The following is a 16,663-nucleotide window of genomic DNA, read 5'->3' as shown; positions in this document are numbered from 1 at the left end:
GTCTCCTCGACATGATGCTCTCACACCAACCAGAGCATCTGTGGGGGGGGGGGGGGGGGGGGGGGGGGGGGGGGGGGGGGGGCAGGTCAGAGTTTTGTTTCTCCCAAGACGGTAGGCGGAGATTATTATGCAAAGTGTTCTAGTGATAGAGATGGGCAAAAGATTTGAAATCTATCTATATATATATGTTATAACGACTAGTTTCAGCTATTCAGAGTCGACTCCTTACTTTAGAAGCCAATAACTTTATAAATCGTGTACTTTTTGGTTTAATTACTTTGCACATTGTTTACACTGATGGACAGCTACATCATACACTGTAATACAGGTAATTTTTGATTTCCCATCTGTGTGGCTCTTTAAGCACTTGCACAGCGGGATATTTAAAACGTACAAAAGTATTTTGGCTAGATGGCAATAAATCTACTTCTCCAGTCTTCAAGCACACACAAAACAATAGCCTAAACAGACATAGTGTTTGAGTAAATAAAATGCTACTATTCAAACAGTTATTTGTTTAGCCTTGCTTTGTGGATAAGCGGAGATCTGTCTCCTCCAGGCTGTGCGCGCGCGTCAATCTGAGTGGAGGCGCGGGAAGTGACGAGGTTTCGCAAGAGCTTGAGGATCCAATGGCGTTACGAAGTTTTACAAACTCATTTAAATACTTATCATTGGTTAAATATTTCGAATACCCTGTGTTTTAAAATAATAACGAATTATAATAGAGATATTAATTTTGGATAATTTTAACATTTTAAATAAACATTTTCCTATTATATTTTGCCTCCAGCTTCAAGTGATGAATACTGTCATCCTGTTCTGAAATAATTTATATATTCAGAAGCTAATCCGCAGATGGCACTCTCTTCACACGGAAACAATAACCGTATTTTCAACCAATACAGCTGATACTTTTAGACTCACCTTCATGAACTCACAAACACATGATATTTATTGTTTACTTGAGTTTTTACCTCACTTTTGAACTTATAAAGTTGTGAGAGAAAAATGCGCGCTTTTTTTATTCCTCACAAAAAAAAGGCGCGCAGCGAAACTCTGCTCCAACGATCTTTTTGAACTCGATTAAAAAAAATAATAAATATAAACAACAAAACATTTTAATATGAATCATGTTATAAAATACTTTAAAACACTTACTATTAAAACACATCAATGTGGAGATATTTCCTTGTCTAAAATATTTTTTGTCAAATAGGCTTAGGCTATTTATATCCACGAAAATGAAAATGTGAAATATTTATGTACATATGTAAATATGGAGAGAAGAAGATATAATAATTCATATACAATAGGCTACCCAAGATGTATATAGTCTAGTAATATCTTTATGATATAAGTTCCCATGTTATTAGTAGCAATTTATATATGGTATTATAAACAATGTAGGCTACTTAGTATATTATAGCCTAAGGTTTGTATATAGGCTAGTTTTTTATATATACAACTTTAATAAACAAGCTATGTACAAAAAAATATGTGTGTATATTTTTATGCTACTTTTCTAAATACATGTCTATCTTTTATATTTCGTTATAATATAAACATGCACTGATGTGTTTTTAGAATAAATATAGGATACCACATCAGATATCTATGGGCTTATCTATGGCATAATATGTCGAAAAATCTGTTACACATAGACTACAATAACATACACAGATAGGGCCTATATGGAATCTTGTTATAAAATGACAATGTTTCATATATGGATATTAGTGTACAGTTGTACAGTGTAATTTGTTTGTGAAAATAAATATTTCTATTCTCTGCATCCCTCTGTGTTTTTTATTTCAGTTCGGAAGATAACTGAGCCTTTAAATCTAACTTGTATCTGTTTTATGAGGCATAAATAGTCCTCACTTTAGATGAGCTCACAAAAATAGTTAACTGACAAACTGGTAAATGTTTTATAGCTACCTAAATTAATCATGAATTAGAGTAGGAATAAGTGTTAATAAAGCCTTTATTAACACACTGAGTACTTGTTACTATATGCCTGAATAATATGTATAAATGTACATTCAAATAGTTTATTAATCACTTACTTACACTGTTCAAATGATCTCTTGAACCACTGACAACGGAGATATTATAATGCTTAATTTAGAAATGATAAATTGATCATTAATTATGAAACTATGTATTAAGCTTGTTATATACATGCTTATTAATGAAGAATAAAGCATTTATAGCTGTGTTTATAAACTGCTTACTAATGTCTATTAATGTTGGTACAGTGCTTTATAAATAATGAATTAACTATTTACTGATGCTTAACTAATGATTCATAGCATGCAGTTATTATAAAGTGTTACTGGTTGTATTTGATATATTTTTAAACTGTATTCATCTGTATTATGTCTACTGTTAGTGTATAGTGTTATTTGTATGCACCAAGGGTTTGAAAGTTACACAATTTCGATTCTCTGTATGTATGTATGTACTGTACATGTGGAAGAATTGACAATAAAACAGACTTGACTTGACAATGCTTAATTATATTAGTTTAATACCAAATACTACAACAAAATGACATTTTAAAAATAATGTTTCGGTTTATCTTTTCATTACGATTATATATTATATACTTATATATTATATATTATATGCAATATAATCAGCTAAAAATAAAAACATATTTTACAAAAAATTAAATTTCAACAATCAAAATGTGAAAAACCTACATTATAACTTATTTTATTTCAGAGAGAAATAAAATAGCATTTATCATTTTCATTTAGCTATACTGAAGTACCAAAACAACTAAAACTAATAACTAATAAATATTTAAAAATATATTTATTTTAGATATTTAAAAAAAATACTGCTATTAATAACAATAATAGCAAAACCACAAGAAAAACCATAAACAACATATAAAAATTCAAACATTCAAAATATCAATAAAAACTATAATAGTATCTTATTCATGCAAATATATAACTGAATAAACATTACTAAAATGTCTTCACAATGCAACTTTACATGGTCATTAAGACACAATTTAGTAATTACCAAGTACGGTTAAGAATTAGAAAATATAATTCATTTATTATACAGCTAGAGTAAGTGGGAGTGAAAATGATAGAAAATGTGTACAGACAAAGGGAAAGTTTAAGAGAAACTATTTTTTGCCACAGAAAATAAAACGTTGTTGGTCACTGTGTGTGTTGAAAATGTGTGCGTTTTTATCTTTCTGCACACTCTTCAGTGTTTGTGTTCATCTGCGAGGATGTTTTGTCTCTAAGATGAACTGTAGACTACAGTTGTGTACGTATCATCCTGCAGAGATCAGACACACACACACACACACACACATGTTAAACTCTCTCACTCATGATATGGTTATACATATGTTCAATGTAAGCCATGAATAGTTTACCTCATCGTCTGGGCTCTGGATCAGTCGGCTTCCTCTCCTTTGTTTCCTTGCTGTAAAATAAGAACAACTCCAGATATTTATTCTAGGTTTGCTTCATCTTGAACAGCCATCAGTGCAATCTAAAGCACAGCTGATGTTTCTCACAGTCCAGTGTGTGTGTTCAAACCTCTTTGGTTAAATCTCCGGTAGATGCATCCAGTCGCCAGCAGCAGCATCAGACAGATCAGAAATATCAGATAGTACTGATAATCGAGAGGATTTATAACAGCAGAATCTGAGAACACACGGAAAAAGTTCAGTTCACGATCACGAATGTCCTCATTTATGTTAACAGCAATGTCTCAATGTAACACTGTCAAACTCAAAGAGAGTCATGTATCACTGAAATCATTTCAGTCTCATCTGAACTAATCTGAGGTGTTTTCACCTGTAAGAGTGAGATTGACGTGTCTGGATTGTTTGCCGTTGACTGAGCACACATACAGTCCTCGGTCAGTCTCGGTCAGGTTTGAGATGCGTAAGGAGAGATTATGAGGAGAATCTCTGATGGTCTGGAATCGGCCGTTGATCTCCTCAGCGTCTGAAACCAGCGTCTCATTCACAGCTGCTCGCTTCCATTCAAAGTGCTCCGGTCTGGTTTTGGGATCTTCACAGGAACATGGAAGAATCACGGATCCTCCTGGATGGGAGCTCTTGGTGATGTGATGTTTGGATAAAACACAGCCTGCAGGACGACGGAGAGACTCAAGAAACACTGACTAAAACACACTGAACTTGAATCATTGAGTTGATTAAGAGTTTCACCTTTAACGATGAGTCTGGTGTCAGCGGATGTTTTGTTGTTAACTGTGCATCTGTAAGTGCCCTGGTCATCTTCAGTCAGGTTGGAGATCAACAGAGACAGATTTGATGGAGTCGTCTTGTGAAACGTGTGGACTCTGTCTTTATACCGCAGAGTTTGACTGGACACTTCAGTCCCACTGGACTCTACATGGGTCCATCTGAAGTGCTTAGGATTGGTGTTTGGGTCTTTACATGAGCAGGACAGAAGCACAGAGTCACCCGTGTACTTGGTTTTAGGTTCCCGCTCAGTCTCTGGCAGTGTGCATCCTGTGAACAGTGTGAAACCTTTGTGTTACGGACACTTTTCTTTTGCAGGACACACTGAAGTACTGAATTCAGACAGATGGAGGAATATTTTGAAGGATGGATGAATAGTTTAACCCTTTTAACCATTTAGATATTCTACACATGGAACTTTGGTCTGAAAACCTGCAATAGTGCAAATTACATCGTAACCTAACGACAAAAATATGTTCAAACAATGTTTTGCTAATCATTAATCAATTATCATTAAAATGTTATTTCTGACAGTTCTTTGAACAATCCAGTTTTTGGGGAATTTTTTTTTGGGGGGGAGGGGGGGGTAACACCTTAAAATAAAACACACAAAAACTACTTTGAGTGTAAACTAAATGAGCCAATGCTCATTGGCACACAATTATTATTATTACATCCAGCTGCAGCTGATCACAGCGTGAGTATAAGGAGGCAGCAGGTGCAATGCATCCCAGGTTTTCACTTCGGAGCCGAGCGACAACAATGTTCTGCTCCATACAGTGTCTTCAAGTGACTATGAGTTCAGTGCGCTCATGGAAGCTTCTGGTGTTAGTCTCCTCTGGCATCTCCGATCCAGCTGAGCAGCCAACAGAACATGCTGGGCCCTCTTCAAAGAGCGTACAACTGGTATCCTGCTGGACTAATTCAGATGACCAGATGTCGATCACTGCATCGGAGGGAGATATCATTACAAGGTCCTGCCCTTCAGGCTGTCCCTGTTTCCTCGTTTCTTCACGAAAGCCACAGAGGCAGATCTTGTTCCCTTCAGATAGTAGGGTGTTCGCATAATCAACTGTCTTGACAAATGGCGTATACTAGCACAGACTCGAGATCAGTTGTGCGAGCACAGGGACCTAGTGCTCCGGCACCTCAACCTGTCAGGTCTTCGGGTCAACTGGGAAATGAGCAAACTCTTCCCAATGCAGAGGATCTATTTTCTTGGTATGGAATTGCATTCAGTTGAAGAGACAGCACGCCTCAAAGAGGAACATGCGTGGGTTGGTGTTGACCTGCTTGAATTTGTTCAAGGGCAGGACGGCGGTCACACTGAAACTATTTCAGAGGCTCCTGGGGCATATGGCAGCTGCAGCATTACATCGCATCATACGGCATTTACATCATATGCTTTTGCATATGAGACCGCTTCAGCACTGGCTTCATGGCCTAGTCCAGAGGTGGGTGTGGAAGCATGGCACTCACCGGGTCGTGCTGTGGTGTACACGGAGGCCTCCACCACCGGCTGGGGGGCCACTTCCAACGGGCACGCAGGGTCGGATGTATGGACAGGCCCCCATATGCACTGGCACACAAGTTGTTTGCAGTAAGCTTTGGCTTGGACTATCTCAAAGAGTGCTTAAAAGACAAGCATGTGCTGGTCCAAATGGACAACACAGCTAACCGTTGCGTACATCAAATGACAAGATGAGATCTCTTACTGCCAGCTGTTTTACTCTCTGACCAAGGGAACATTCAGGTGACACAGCTGGCCTGCACAAGGATGTGTTTCCCCCAGTGGGCCTGACACTGTGCAAGGTTGAGGGTAGACGAGGAGCAGGTCTTGCTTGTTTCTCCGTATTGACCCACACGGACATGGTTCCCCGAACTAGTGTTTCTCACAGCAGCTCCGCCCTGGTGGATTCCTCTGAGGAAGAATCTACTAACTGAGAGACAGGGTACCCTATGGCAGCCACATCCAGACCTTGAAGAAACTTCATGTCTGGTCCGTGGGCGGGACGCAGAGGTTCTAGTTGACCTACCCTTCACCTATCCCAATTGGTCAGTCAATGATGTGACGATGAGAGGGACCGACTGAAAGGGAACATCTTGGTTATGTATGGTATGCAATGCACCTGCTGCTTTTTATACTCGCGCTGTGATCATCTGCAGCTCGATGCAATAATTCCAAGCCAATGTGCATTGGCTCATTTAGTTTAAACTCGAAGTATACTGGTCTATCAAACTGATATCCCAATTCATCGGTCATCTGATGTTACGTATGTAACCGAGAGGTTACTTTAACAAAAAAAAAGAAAGAAAAAGAAATAAAAATGATAATAGTAGCTCAATGATATTAAACTAATTCTAACTTAATACAAAAACAAATTATGCAAAGCATCCTGTTGAATGCAATAATTAATGATTTCTTTACCTTTAACAGTGAGTCTGAAGCTCTTGTGTTGATTCTCTTTACTCCAGCAGGAATACAGTCCTTCATCTTCCTCAGTCAGGTTAGAGATCAGCAGAGAGAGGTTTCCTGACTTTATATCAAACATCTGAAATCTGCCCTGATAGAGTCGACTGAGTTCAGCAGAGTTAATGTTCAGGTTTATTTCTCTGGAGTTTGGTAATATCCATCTGAACTCTGAATCTGGTTCATGACGGGCGCTACATTTGACCAAACAGGACAGAAGCACAGATTCCCCTGAATATCTGCTGATCTCCACTGATCCTTCATTCCCTGATAAAGAACAACCTGCAGAAACAAAATCAGAAATATTTTGTAATAAAACCTTAGGCCTTTTCTAATAATTTATAATTATAAACCCTATAAAATAAATGTTTTATGTAGAATATTTTTTTCTTAAATACTCTGTTTTGTAAAGTATCTCACACTTTCCCAGTTGACTGACTGTAAGAATTAAAAAACTTTTTTGTATTACAAGTTTTCTGAAATGTTATATTTAAATATGCAAATGAAGCATTATCTAATTAACTATATATATATATATATATATATATATATATATATATATATATATATACATATACACACACAAACAATATATAATCCTGCTGGAGAAATGGATTGGAGTTGAAATCTACTCACAAATAGATAAAGTACAATAAAATCAACACTTAGAGAAGAAGAAACACTTTTTTAATGTTTTCTCTCCATTCGTTTGAAACAACACTTATGAAAAGCCAAATAACCCAAAATCTCAAAAGTGAGCAATAAAAGTTTGTGAGGACTCGTCTTAAGTGTCTTATGTTTGGTTTTTATTATTATGAAATCTAACATTACTCACCTTCAACATATAGATAAACATAGCGCTGTTTGTCAGTCTCTGTTGTTTTACACGAGTACATTCCTGCGTCGTCTACATTGAGTCGAGTGATGGACAGCGAGAGATTCCCCTGAATCTGAACTCTGTCTTTGTATCGCTGACCTTTAATAGCGTCCAGAGGAGACACTGAGTAATGAAGAGTGTGGGTCTGAGCATCACCAATCCACCACTGGACTTCAGTGAGATGTGAGTTTATATCCCTGCAGGGCAGCAGCACAGACTCTCCTGGAGAACACGTGATGTATAATAACTGTACTGCACAGCCTACAAAAACACAAAACATCTGCTGAAACAACAGTATTTCTCTGTGCAAATATGATCATCATCTCGTTTTTTACAGAACAAATATCTGAATATTCTTAAATCACAAATGTCAATGTGTGCTCTAAATGTAAATGTCTAATGCTGTGTTTGTACTCAGACGTTGGAAATACAGTATTTGTGGACATGATTCGGTGTTATCAGCAAACTACCACGTTTTATGCGCTTTTAATCAAGTGGTATTGCAACGGACTGTTTTCTGACCTGTATCCTGGAACACAATTAGTTGTGTCTGAAAATACGACTTTCAACTGATCTCCATTCATTTTAATACATTTTACATGAAAACAGCTTAAGTGGAAATATGGATCGAAAAGTGCTGTTGTTAATCTGTACTTTTGTCTTGTATTCCAGTGCAAATTATGCAATTACAAAAGGAGTAAAAATACTTAAAAAAGGGCTTTTTTTGTGAAACTGATCAAAATGAAATGAGTTTATGATTAAAACAAGAGCATATTTCAATTGTTTAACAGTTCAACAATCTACTTGCATACATAAATATAACTCAAATTGTCACCGACAATAAGTCTCTCTCGTTCTGTTGATCAGTCGTACCTGTTGTGAACTGAAGTCCAGAGAAGAGCAGAACAACACAAAAGCACATCACGTCTGAAGCCATGTCTCTCCGTCTCTTCTTCCTCTGAAGGACAGTTGATGTTTCATCTCTAAGAAAAGAAGAAGTAAAAGAGATATTTATATTAATTCCATCACCACATCCTGAGAAGCTGTGGCTCTCTGTTAAAATGCTGACCGGAGAAAGAGGCAGTGCACATAGAACAGGATACATACACTCAGAAACAGCTTTTCAGACAAACATCTTCTTTATTTGTCAAAAATGCCCCAAAATATTACAGCGCTTGTTTGTAGAGCTGCACAATTTGGCCAAACATTTTGTTTTTATATATCAATATAACTAACAATAAGCACATTGATTATCATTACTAAATAAACACATTAAACAAAATAGGAAAGTACTACTGTAATAACAATATTTGACTATAATATACAAAACTGAACACAAAAATGCCAAAAATCTTTGTTGGATAACAGGTTTGTAAAGAATCTCAAACATGCAAAACTAAATCACATGTGTGCTATGTGGAAAATTAATGAAGTGCACGGACTTATTATTTTGTAGCACGTATGTATTTTGAATGCACTGTATTGTAAGTTGCTTTGGATGAAATTATCTTTAAAAAATGTACTTTTAAATGTAAATGCATCATTTAAGTCAGAAATATGGGATCAATGTACATCTGAGTAGCAAACGGTGCCATTGTTTTTGCAAATGTATCATAATCTTGAAACATACCATTAATCTAAAATAAAGCAAAACGAATTAGAGCTGTAATCGGGCCTTAAAAGTTAGGCCCGACAGGACCCGAGCCCGATAAGTACATTTTGATTGACAGCTTTTTTAAAGCCCGAACCCGTTTACAGCCCGACATTATTCAAATGTGCGCACGCACACAGCTCTTTTGCCTTTTGCCAACAATGAGCAATTTATTCATGTTTTAACATAATTTACTCATAACTAACGTAGACTAGACCACTTGGAAGTTGGAATAAAGAAATAAAACAAGTCCTGTGTCACATCGTAACATCTCAGCATTTAGACATAGGCTCATTTAACCTATAAATAGACCAACGCACCAATAAAAACTAGTCATTTAAAAAAAAAAATTAAATTAAGATACATTTTAAATTAAGATGGGTATTTTGGCAATAACGAAATTAAGATAAAGGCTCCGCCGGATTTGCTTTATTTAATAAAAGAATAATGCCAACATTAGCGTAAATACTCTGTCAACATTATGCATTTAAGACTCAATGAATATTTAGTTATCATTTGAAAAACCTTTACTCACAGAGATTAGGCTTGGTCTACATGTTTTTGTGGAGGAAAATGAATGAATCCACTGTAGATGTCTTCAGCACGTTCCTGCGCTCACTGGTGCGTCATTATTCACTCATTATAGACATGGTCAAAACTTTTCCATATGATGTATGAGTCCCTCTAGTGGCCAACAGATGAAACCTTTATTTTGTTCCTCTAGAGTTAGATATGATTATGCACCTTTAATACAAGCTTTCGATAGTGTGACAGAATTACTTCTTCGTCGGGTCACTGTCATTGTTTAGTGCCACTGTTTTCGTTTTTAACTTGTACAGGTGTGGAGACACTCACATTGATGACGTCACTTCCTGTCATGTGATAATCCCAGGTATTTAGGATACGTGTCAGATATATGCAGAAGAGTGGGTAAATTCTCTGCATCTCACTTCTAGAGTGTTTGAAGAACAGAAACAGTGCTGTATTTATTTAGTCTAAACCAGTGCTTAATTTGTAAATTGCGAGGTCCGGGAACAAAGCGGGGTAACGGATCCGGATGTGATTACAGGAGGAAGAGGTAACGGAACACTCGCGCAGTCACATTGCTGGACCAGTTTAAATGATTTTAAGAGCGTGGAAATGCATGGGAATGCCATGCGATTTTAAAACAACAATTTCCAGGACTAAAAACTTTTTGAAAAAGTTGTTGAATTTTATTTTTAAAATCTCTGTGTAAAAGAGTTATATTTAATCAGGTCCTAAATTTCACTGCGGTCAAGCCAGCCGCGGTTTGAAAGTACACGGTCAAGCCAGCCGCACTTTTTTTTTTTGTTTGTGTGTCTAATCGTGCACTGACGGTACGGGTGCTGGGAGCGGTCAAAATAGATGTAAAGAAGCTGTCGTAACGGCGTTTCCTTTATACTTTTTCTGATATTTTCAATAGTTCACGGGTGCCCACCCCCTCCCAAAAAAAAGGAATGAAATAAAATCTGCATAAAACGTAATTTAACCCATAAAAAGAACTTAAAGGGACATCAGAATATTTATGTATTGCTATTTCATGTCATGATATAAATAATGCATTTTTTTAAATGACTTGAACATTGAATTAATGTTTGTGAATACATTGTTTTTGTACATTAAAAATTTTATTTTACATTAATATGCATAATTTATCAATGTATATATATATATATATATATATATATATATATATATGTATGTGTGTGTGTATATATATATATATATATATATATATATATATATATATATATATATATATTTTAAATATACATTTTATATATATATATATATATATATATATATATATATATATATATATATATATATTATATATATATATATATATATATATATATATATATATATATATATTTTTATATATATATTATATATATATATATATATATATATATATATATTTTTTTTTTTATATATATATATTTTATATATATATATATATATATATATATATATATATATATATTATACACATTTTATATATATATATATACACATTTTATATATATATATATATACACATTTTATATATATATATATATATATATATATAATGTATATTTATATATTTATATATATATATATATATATATATATATATATATATATATATCTCAACATTGATACAATATGTAATGCGTATGTGTGTGATGTTTGTGTGTGTATACCTTTCAACTAATAGTGATCCTGACTATTGCTGTATTTATTTTCAAGTTAAAACTATTATACAATTTTTGTACAATTTAAAGGCAAATCACTCCAAAAGTCAATGTGCATTCTCACTCTTTTCTCATAAAAAGCACTTACTCATAAAATGCTTTCCTTAAAAGGTTTGCTCCTTTTTCCAATTGATAACTTTTAACAGTGACCCAGAATATTACTGAATTAATTTTTTAAGTTATTTTACTGTATAGTGTTGGAGAAAATTAATGGCAAAATAACTCCAGAAAAGTGCATTTTAGCACCTGCACCGTTACCCATTTTCATACACTCATAAAAATATTCGCTTCATGGGTTTGCTCTTTCTTTCAGTGGATTCCTATTCACAGTCACTCTTACCATTGATATATTAATTTTCAAATATTTCTACTGTATAGTTTTGGAGAAAACTAAAGCCAAATTCAACCCCAAGAATCTAATCACATAAGCTTTTTAACACCATGTCCCATTTTCAAACATTTATAAAAATCTTTGCTTTATAGGTTTGCTCATTCTTTCACTTGATTCCTATTCACAGTCACTCTGACCATTACTGCGTTAATTTTTAATTATTTTTACTGTATAGTATTGGAAAAAAATCATTGGCAAAATCATGCCAAAATCAAAGTTTATTCCATCTGTTACACCATTACCCATTTTCAAACACTCATAAAAAATCTTTGCTCTATAGGTTTGCTCGTTCTTTCAGTTTATTTCTGTTCACAGTCAATCTGACCATTACTGTATTAAGTTTCAAATATTTCTACTGTATAGTTTTGGAGAAAACTAAAGCCAAAATCAACTCCAAGCATATAAGTGCATAAGCACTTTACATCATGTCCCATTTTCAAGCACTCATAGAAATCTTTGCTTTATAGGTTTGCTTGTTTTTTCAGTTTATATCTGTTTACAGTCAATCTGACCATTACTGTATTCATTTTTAAATAATTCTACTGTATAGTTTTGGAGAAAACTAAAGACAAAATCAACCCCAAGCATCGAAGTGCATAAGCACTTTACATCATGTCCCATTTTCAAGCACTCATAAAAACCTTTGCTTTATAGGTTTGTTTCGTTCTTTCAGTTTATTTCTGTTTACAGTCAATCTTACCATTACTTTATTAAGTTTCAAATATTTCTACTGTATAGTTTTGGAGAAAACTAAAGCCAAAGTCAACCCCCAAGCATCTAAGTGCATAAGCACTTAACATCATGTCCCAATTTCAAGCACTCATAAAAATCTTTGCTTTATAGGTTTGCTCGTTCTTTCAGTTTATTTTTGTTTACAGTCAATCTGACCATTACTGTATTACGTTTCAAATATTTCTACTGTATAGTTTTGGAGAAAACTGAAGCCAAAATCAACCCCAAGCATTTAAGTGCATAAGCACTTTACATCATGTGCCATTTTCAAGCACTCATAAAAATCTTTGCTTTATAGGTTTGCTCACTCTTTCAGTTTATTTCTGTTTACAGTCAATATGACCATTACTGTATTAGGTTCCAAATATTTCTACTGTATAGTTTTGGAGAAAACTAAAGCCAAAATCAACCCCAAGCATCTAAGTGCATAAGCACTTTGCATCATGTCCCATTTTCAAGCACTCATAGAAATCTTTGCTTTATAGGTTTTCTTGTTTTTTCAGTTTATATCTGTTTACAGTCAATCTGACCATTACTGTATTCATTTTTAAATAATTCTACTGTATAGTTTTGGAGAAAACCAAAGCCAAAATCAACCCCAAGCATCTAAGTGCATAAGCACTTAACATCATGTCCCAATTTCAAGCACTCATAAAAATCTTTGCTTTATAGGTTTGCTCGTTCTTTCAGTTTATTTCTGTTTACAGTCAATCTGTCCATTATTGTATTAGGTTCCAAATATTTCTACTGTATAGTTTTGGAGAAAACTGAAGCCAAAATCAACCCCAAGCATCTAAGTGCATAAGCACTTTACATCATTTCCTATTTTCAAACATTCATAAAAATCTTTGCTTTATAGGCTTGCTCGTTCTTTCATTTTATTTCTGTTTACAGTCAATATGACCATTACTGTATTACGTTTCAAATATTTCTACTGTATAGTTTTGGAGAAAACTGAAGCCAAAATCAACCCCAAGCATCTAAGTGCATAGAAATCTTTGCTTTATAGGTTTGCTCGTTCTTTCAGTTTATTTCTGTTTACAGTCAATCTGTCCATTACTGTATTCATTTTTAAATAATTCTACTGTATACTTTTGGAGAAAACCAAAGCCAAAATCAACCCCAAGCATCTAAGTGCATAAGCACTTTACATCATTTCCTATTTTCAAACATTCATAAAAATCTTTGCTTTATAGGTTTGCTCGTTCTTTCATTTTATTTCTGTTTACAGTCAATATGACCATTACTGTATTACGTTTCAAATATTTCTACTGTATAGTTTTGGAGAAAACTGAAGCCAAAATCAACCCCAAGCATCTAAGTGCATAAGAAATCTAAGTGCATAGAAATCTTTGCTTTATAGGTTTGCTCGTTCTTTCAGTTTATTTCTGTTTACAGTCAATCTGTCCATTACTGTATTCATTTTTAAATAATTCTACTGTATACTTTTGGAGAAAACCAAAGCCAAAATCAACCCCAAGCATCTAAGTGCATAAGCACTTTACATCATTTCCTATTTTCAAACATTCATAAAAATCTTTGCTTTATAGGTTTGCTCGTTCTTTCAGTTTATTTCTGTTTACAGTCAATCTGACCATTACTGTATTCATTTTTAAATAATTCTACTGTATAGTTTTGGAGAAAACTAAAGACAAAATCAACCCCAAGCATCGAAGTGCATAAGCACTTTACATCATGTCCCATTTTCAAGCACTCATAAAAACCTTTGCTTTATAGGTTTCTTCGTTCTTTCAGTTTATTTCTGTTTACAGTCAATCTGACCATTACTGTATTAAGTTTCAAATATTTCTACTGTATAGTTTTGGAGAAAACTAAAAGCCAAAGTCAACCCCAAGCATCTAAGTGCATAAGCACTTAACATCATGTCCCATTTTCAAGCACTCATAAAAATCTTTGCTTTATATGTTTGCTCGTTCTTTCAGTTTATTTCTGTTTACAGTCAATCTGTCCATTACTGTATTAAGTTTCAAATATTTCTACTGTATAGTTTTGGAGAAAACCAAAGCCAAAATCAACCCCAAGCATCTAAGTGCATAAGCACTTTACATCATTTCCTATTTTCAAACACTCATAAAAATCTTTGCTTTATAGGTTTGCTCGTTCTTTCAGTTTATTTCTGTTTACAGTCAATCTGACCATTACTGTATTACGTTTCAAATATTTCTACTGTACAGTTTTGGTGAAAACTGAAGCCAAAATCAACCCCAAGCATCTAAGTGCATAAGCACTTTACATCATGTGCCATTTTCAAGCACTAATAAAAATCTTTGCTTTATAGGTTTGCTCGATCTTTCAGTGGATTCCTATCCACAGTTAGTCTGACCATTAATGTATTAATTTTCAAATATTTCTACTCTATAGTTTTGTAGAAAACTAAAACCAAATTCACCCCAAGCATCTAAGTACATAAACACGCTTCGAACTCGAGCTGCGTCGAAGCGCTTTTGGGGAATGTCCCTGACGAGACCGACTCTGAATTCGTGTGCAATCTTGTCCAATGGACGGGCGTGACGTCACGGAGCGGGGGTGACGTAGTGACCAGGGAAGCTATATAAGCACGTGCCGTGCAGCTGGCTTCAGCTTCGCTCTGTCAGCAAGCGCTCTGTGGTGTGCATGTCAAAAGTCTGTCCCGTTGGTCCTATTTATTGTTGTCTGTCCCTAGCCATTAAACATCGCTAAACAGCTCAATATGCCTAAAGCAAAGCAAAAGACCAAACATATAAAGGGCGATTCCAAAGCCACGTTACAGATTGTGTGTTCCTCCCTGCCCTCGCTACATTACGAGCGGGGATACACACAGTCTGCTTGTCTTGCTGGGATCGAAGCACGCTGAGTCGGCTCTCGAGGGGCCGACTGTCCGCATTGCGAGCGATTGCCAATGCGGACGCTTCGATCCCGGAGGGCTCTCTTCGAGGAGGGAGCCTTCACCAGCGTTCCTCGCGGTGCTGGCCCCGCTTCTGCCGAGGCAGAGCGGCTGCTGCACTCTTGGGGTTCGCAGGTGATCTGTCAGAGGGAATGGAGATGGGCCAGTCCTTATCTCCTTCCTCATCTGCCAGATCAGGCGCCCAAACCCTGGGTTCGGAAGCACGCTCGTCGGTTTCTTCCCCCCAGGGTGAGGGATCAGCTCTTCGCCTCTCTTCCTCCGAGGAGGTCGATGTGGAGACTGTTGCTGGGGATTCGTCACCCCTGTCGCTCCAGTATGAGGAGTTTTTGGAGGTGGTTACACGTGCAGTAGAGAAATTAAAAATCGAATGGCCTGCAGAAAAACATACTGAGCCGCAGAAAAGCAAGCTAGATGAACGCTTTCTGTGCCGGAGGCAACCACCTCCACGCCGGAGTCTACCGTTTTTTTCCCAATCTCCATGACGAGTTATCGAGATCGTGGAAGCACCCATATTCTACCCGCCTCTTTGGCCCCGATTCACTATACTATGGCAACGTGATGGGGCTGGAGAGCGGGTATAGAACGATCCACGGGCCGAACAGACGCTGCGGGCTATCTGTCACCCGGCTCGGCATCGGCCCATCTAAAGGCTCCAGCGTTGCCCACTAAGCCGCTGCGAGTTACATCATCGCTTGTGGGCAGGGTTATGTGGCAGCAGGTCAGGCTGGGGCTTGCCTTCATACTATGGCAGTCCTACAAGCTTATCAGGCCGACCTGCTGGGAGATGTCGATGAGGGAGAGGGGATTAAGTCTGAAGATATTGAAGAACTCAGAAAGACGCTGATCTCTCCCTCCGCGCCACTAAAGAGACCGCTCGCACGATTAGGCGGTCTATGGCAGCCTTAGTGGCGACGGAGAGGCATTTGTGGCTGACCCTGTCGGAGATAAAAGAAAGAGACAGGGTCTGCCTTCTGGACACCCCCGCTTCAAGCCTCGGGCCTGTTTGGCGACACAGTCAACACTGTCGTCGACAGGTTCCAGGAGGCACGCAAAACAGGCGGCGGCGTTCCAGAATTTACTCCCTCGTCGCTCTCGTGGTGCATCTGGGAGATCACCACGCCACATACCGGCTC

General features: G+C 36.4%; 2 protein-coding genes across 2 annotated transcripts in view; one reads left to right on the top strand and one right to left on the bottom strand.

The window, feature by feature from the left end:
* Positions 1–3,030: 3,030 nt before the first annotated feature.
* Positions 3,031–8,606, bottom strand: LOC113041772 (carcinoembryonic antigen-related cell adhesion molecule 5-like). Its single transcript, XM_026200404.1, has 8 exons — positions 8,464–8,606; positions 7,549–7,851; positions 6,672–6,995; positions 4,208–4,513; positions 3,831–4,127; positions 3,570–3,677; positions 3,404–3,453; positions 3,031–3,303 (listed from the first exon to the last, which is right to left on the bottom strand). Exons 1-8 carry the CDS (start codon positions 8,525–8,527, stop codon positions 3,265–3,267), a joined length of 1,491 nt encoding a protein of 496 aa, XP_026056189.1. The 5' UTR covers positions 8,528–8,606; the 3' UTR covers positions 3,031–3,264.
* A 7,482-nt stretch (positions 8,607–16,088) lies between these two features.
* Positions 16,089–16,663, top strand: part of LOC113040892 (complement factor I-like) — a 3,844-nt gene continuing 3,269 nt past the window's right edge. The window contains exon 1 of the mRNA XM_026199088.1: positions 16,089–16,105. Coding sequence (XP_026054873.1) covers positions 16,089–16,105 — 17 coding nt within the window. The remainder of the gene's footprint in view (positions 16,106–16,663) is intronic.

The sequence above is a fragment of the Carassius auratus genome, chromosome 23 (assembly GCF_003368295.1).
Source record: "Carassius auratus strain Wakin chromosome 23, ASM336829v1, whole genome shotgun sequence".
Lineage (NCBI taxonomy): Eukaryota > Metazoa > Chordata > Actinopteri > Cypriniformes > Cyprinidae > Carassius > Carassius auratus.
Note: the sequence above shows the minus strand (reverse complement) of the source record. Positions and strands in the feature narration are given on the sequence as shown.

Excerpts from the sequence above, each read along its gene's own strand:
- LOC113041772 (XM_026200404.1), bottom strand. The coding sequence starts at position 8,527 with ATGGCTTCAGACGTGATGTGCTTTTGTGTTGTTCTGCTCTTCTCTGGA. Across the intron at positions 7,852-8,463 it reads TGGACTTCAGTTCACAACAG|GCTGTGCAGTACAGTTATTA; the intron begins GTACGACTGATC and ends GTGTTTTTGTAG. Across the intron at positions 3,454-3,569 it reads CCGGAGATTTAACCAAAGAG|CAAGGAAACAAAGGAGAGGA; the intron begins GTTTGAACACAC and ends CTTATTTTACAG.